The sequence below is a fragment of the Echinops telfairi genome, unplaced genomic scaffold (genome assembly GCF_000313985.2).
Source record: "Echinops telfairi isolate 266 unplaced genomic scaffold, ASM31398v2 ScPeMD7_7467;HRSCAF=8505_1, whole genome shotgun sequence".
NCBI lineage: Eukaryota > Metazoa > Chordata > Mammalia > Afrosoricida > Tenrecidae > Echinops > Echinops telfairi.
Genome location: NW_022111368.1, coordinates 11663418 through 11666839, shown reverse-complemented (window position 1 = coordinate 11666839; position 3422 = coordinate 11663418). Strand labels below are relative to the sequence as shown.

Below are 3422 nucleotides of genomic sequence, written 5' to 3'. Positions count from 1 at the left end.
TCAAAGCCTAAAGAAACTAAGTGACAAAGTGAGGGCCCCTAGCAGTGGTATGTGAGCAGGTGTGCCCATGCAGCTGCCCCTCACATGGTCCTACCAAGACCAAGGGCACCAGCACAGCCTGGAGCTGACTCCTGCCACCCTGTGAACAGCCCAGCATGAAATTTTCAAGCACAGTCACCATGCCTCACTCTCTGAACTTGCCCCAGATTCTGTACCATAAATCCCACTTCCTGGTGTCAAGTTCCCCCAGATTGGCCAGAAAAGCACCACCAGATTTGAAGAGATCTCTGAAAAACAATTCTATGGTCCTGTGTCATAGAGAACAATTTCCCCCTAGTGCTTAGCAAGTGTTTCTTGGAAAGGAAAAACAGGATCAGATCAGAGCCATAGGCAATGCTTGTGGGGAGCAGGGAATTCAAGGACAAACTTGCTGTTGCCCTTCTCACAAGTTTGTATGGGGTGCTGTCAAGACTTACCTGCAGTCAGAGATGGCTGCAACCCGAACAGAAAGCAGAGCGAGGCCAGTGTGTGGATTTGGGAAACCATGATGAAATCCCAGCAGTGTCGTTCCCTGACTGTTGACAATTCCACATGGAAAGTGTTAGATCAAAGTTCTCAGCCTTAAAGGCAGAGAGAGAGGATGAGAGTGGAGGGGCAAGAGGACGAAATGAAGAAATATACAACATACAGACTTGAAAGCTACATTGGAGTATTCATTCTAGGTTTGTCGTTGTTAACTAACGTGCCATAGCAAAATACCTTAAAGCACGTGGTTTTAGAGAACAGAAATGGGCTATCTTATGGTTTCTTGTTGTCTTTGTTGGTGCCCTCAACTGATTGCAACAGTATGTACAACAGAACAGAGCACACTTTTCCTCACAAGTGTTGTCATGTTTGAGGCCATCGTTGTACCTACTGTGTCAATCCATCTCCTTGAGAATCTTCTCGGAGTCTGAATTCAATGCTAGTCAGGATTAGGCTCTCTCTGCCTGCTTGAGGAAAAATTAATTCTCTCTTTGGATGTCTGCAGCCCCAGCTAAGTTTGTACGCTGCTTGTAGATTGAGCTTCCCATGTGTTTCTCTGTATGTGTCTGCTTCTTGTGACTTTTGATAAATCCAAAACCCAACTCACTGCCATTGAGTCAGTGCTGACTCCTAGTACCTCCTGTGGGTTTATGAGACCTCACAAGAGTCGAAAGCTTAGTCTTTCTGCCAAGGAGCCCTTATACATACATAGGAACAGTGCTGGACTGAACCACCATTAGACCACAGAAACTTGAAAGTAGAAAAGACCACCTAAGAACGTGAAAAGATGTTCAAAAGCCACTAAGAGATATAAATTGGGAAAGACCTTTGCTAGAAATCCCCACAGGAGCATGCCACCACTTGTTTGACACATTAAAAGGGGCTCCCAGCTGAGTAGTCCTAGAGAGCTCACACCTGAGGCTTGCCGAGAAGTACAATTTGTGGAAGAACGCATCAGCCAGGAAAACATTTTTTTGCGTTGATCGAGCTAAAAGTGTTCACCTTGTCAATTGCACTCACATATTTTACCCACACTGCTACACTAGCCCAAGAGGATAAGCCTCCAGAGTGCCTACTTTTAGGCAACATGGGCCTTAAAGTCATGTGGCCTTATTGGGAACAAATAGCTCAGCTGATTGCCAAAGGCTGACATAGCTGCTGACAACTGAGTGTGTCTGATCCATTCATCATAATTTTACCTTATACCCCAGCTTAGGTTAAAACTCTTTTTGAGTTTTCTACAGATTTTCCAATAACGCTAGCTGAATTTTGTGGGAAATTAGGTTGTCATTACCCTCTGGGGAAGCTCCAGGAGTTGCAAAAGGACTTCATGAATCATTAACCAAATCTCCCCCAAGCACTTGAGGGTGCCGTTACATAGTTTACAGACCGCCCCCTTCTCTCAGTCCTTTTAAAACAGAAATATTTGACCTTATTCTGTTGTGCACATATGTGAAGCAGCCTATTGATACAATGGTGGCTCTGCCTATGTAGTGAAGGCATGCTCTTTCATTGAAACAGCAAAGCTTAAAAGGGACCTACACTCCCACATTGGTAAGTTATGCCTCACCTTAAAAATTCAAACTTGATCCCACCCATTCTTACCAAACATGTGTGGGTACACAGTCCATCACTGGTTGCCATGGGAAATGTAAACTCTGACACACCAGCTCCAAAGGTGACACCCACGTTTGCTCTCCTGAGTGCTGATCATCAAAATCTACAAAACATGCAGTCATCCCAAAGAATAGATATCACTTGGTTGGGGCTCAATCCTGACAAATGGTCAGGGAGTGTGCATTGCCTTAAGGAGGGACCCAGTGCTGTTAACCACACAGGGATAAATCCAATGCATTATGGCAGTTGGTACTGAAGTAGCTTCTTCCTTTGTACGCCTAGGAGCTGTTATGATAGATACTTTCATGTAACTACAGATACTTTCTCAGGATTTTTGTTGGCATTAGCCATGGCTGAAGAATAAAACCCCCCACATCATTAGCCATTTGCTGTACTGTTGTCTGTGGTGGGCGCTCCAACCCATTTGCAAACAGATAATGGCCCTGGTTGCACTAGCAAGTGGTTTCAAAATTTTTGTCAAAACTGGAATATTCATCACATTACAGGCATTTCTTACAATCTTCACAGTGAGGCACTCGTTGATTGAGCACATGGCACTTTAAAATTACTGCTAATAATGAACAATTATTAAATCAGAAGGGGGAGATGAAGGACAATTCTGTACATGAAAAACATCATTTAGCCTTATTAATTTCATTTTTCTGTTCTTCAGGCTTCTAACATAACTAGGAGGGGAAAGCACTTGCTACCCCTAATGAGAAAGCTGATGCTGAGAGGATCTGGTGGAAGAATGACAATGGTGTTTGGGAACCGAGTTCGCGAACCGCTTGGGCCAGGAATATGTTTCCTTTTTCAAGATGTCAGAAAGCACAGGTGGACTCCTCCAAAAAGAGTACAGCCCTGTGTGGAGAAAACTGGACAAGGAGGAGGAGAAGACACAACCCAGCCCTCTTACCACTGATTCTGTCCCAGGTTACTAACAGCCTAAGGGAGGAGCTATTTGCTTATGCTTTCCCAGGTAAAGGATAGCATAAATAGGGTCCTCTTTGGCAGTGAGTGGGGCGTGGGAAGGAGAGAATAACTGATGGGGTAGCACAGGGGATAGGAAGACAGCAAACATTATCAGAAACATGAAAAATACCTTACTGACTTGTAAAAATGGCAATTGCTGCCTTTATGGGACTTATAGCCACTTCTCCCACTGCTGCAGTCACTAGAGGGGCACTCCAGGAGTCTATCAAAACTGAACATTTGTGCAGAAGTGGCAAAGTGACTTCCATCAGCTCTGGGCCACTCAGGCAAAGGTGGAGGATGAATTG

The 3422-nt window shown here is 44.6% G+C and overlaps 1 protein-coding gene across 1 annotated transcript in view; it reads right to left on the bottom strand.

Moving 5' to 3' along the window:
- The window catches only part of F7 (coagulation factor VII), a 23439-nt gene extending 22883 nt beyond the window's left edge, over positions 1–556 (bottom strand). The window contains exon 1 of the mRNA XM_004704415.3: positions 477–556. Within this exon, the coding sequence (XP_004704472.3) occupies positions 477–546 (70 nt within the window). The 5' untranslated portion in view covers positions 547–556. The remainder of the gene's footprint in view (positions 1–476) is intronic.
- Between the last annotated feature and the right edge of the window lie 2866 nt (positions 557–3422).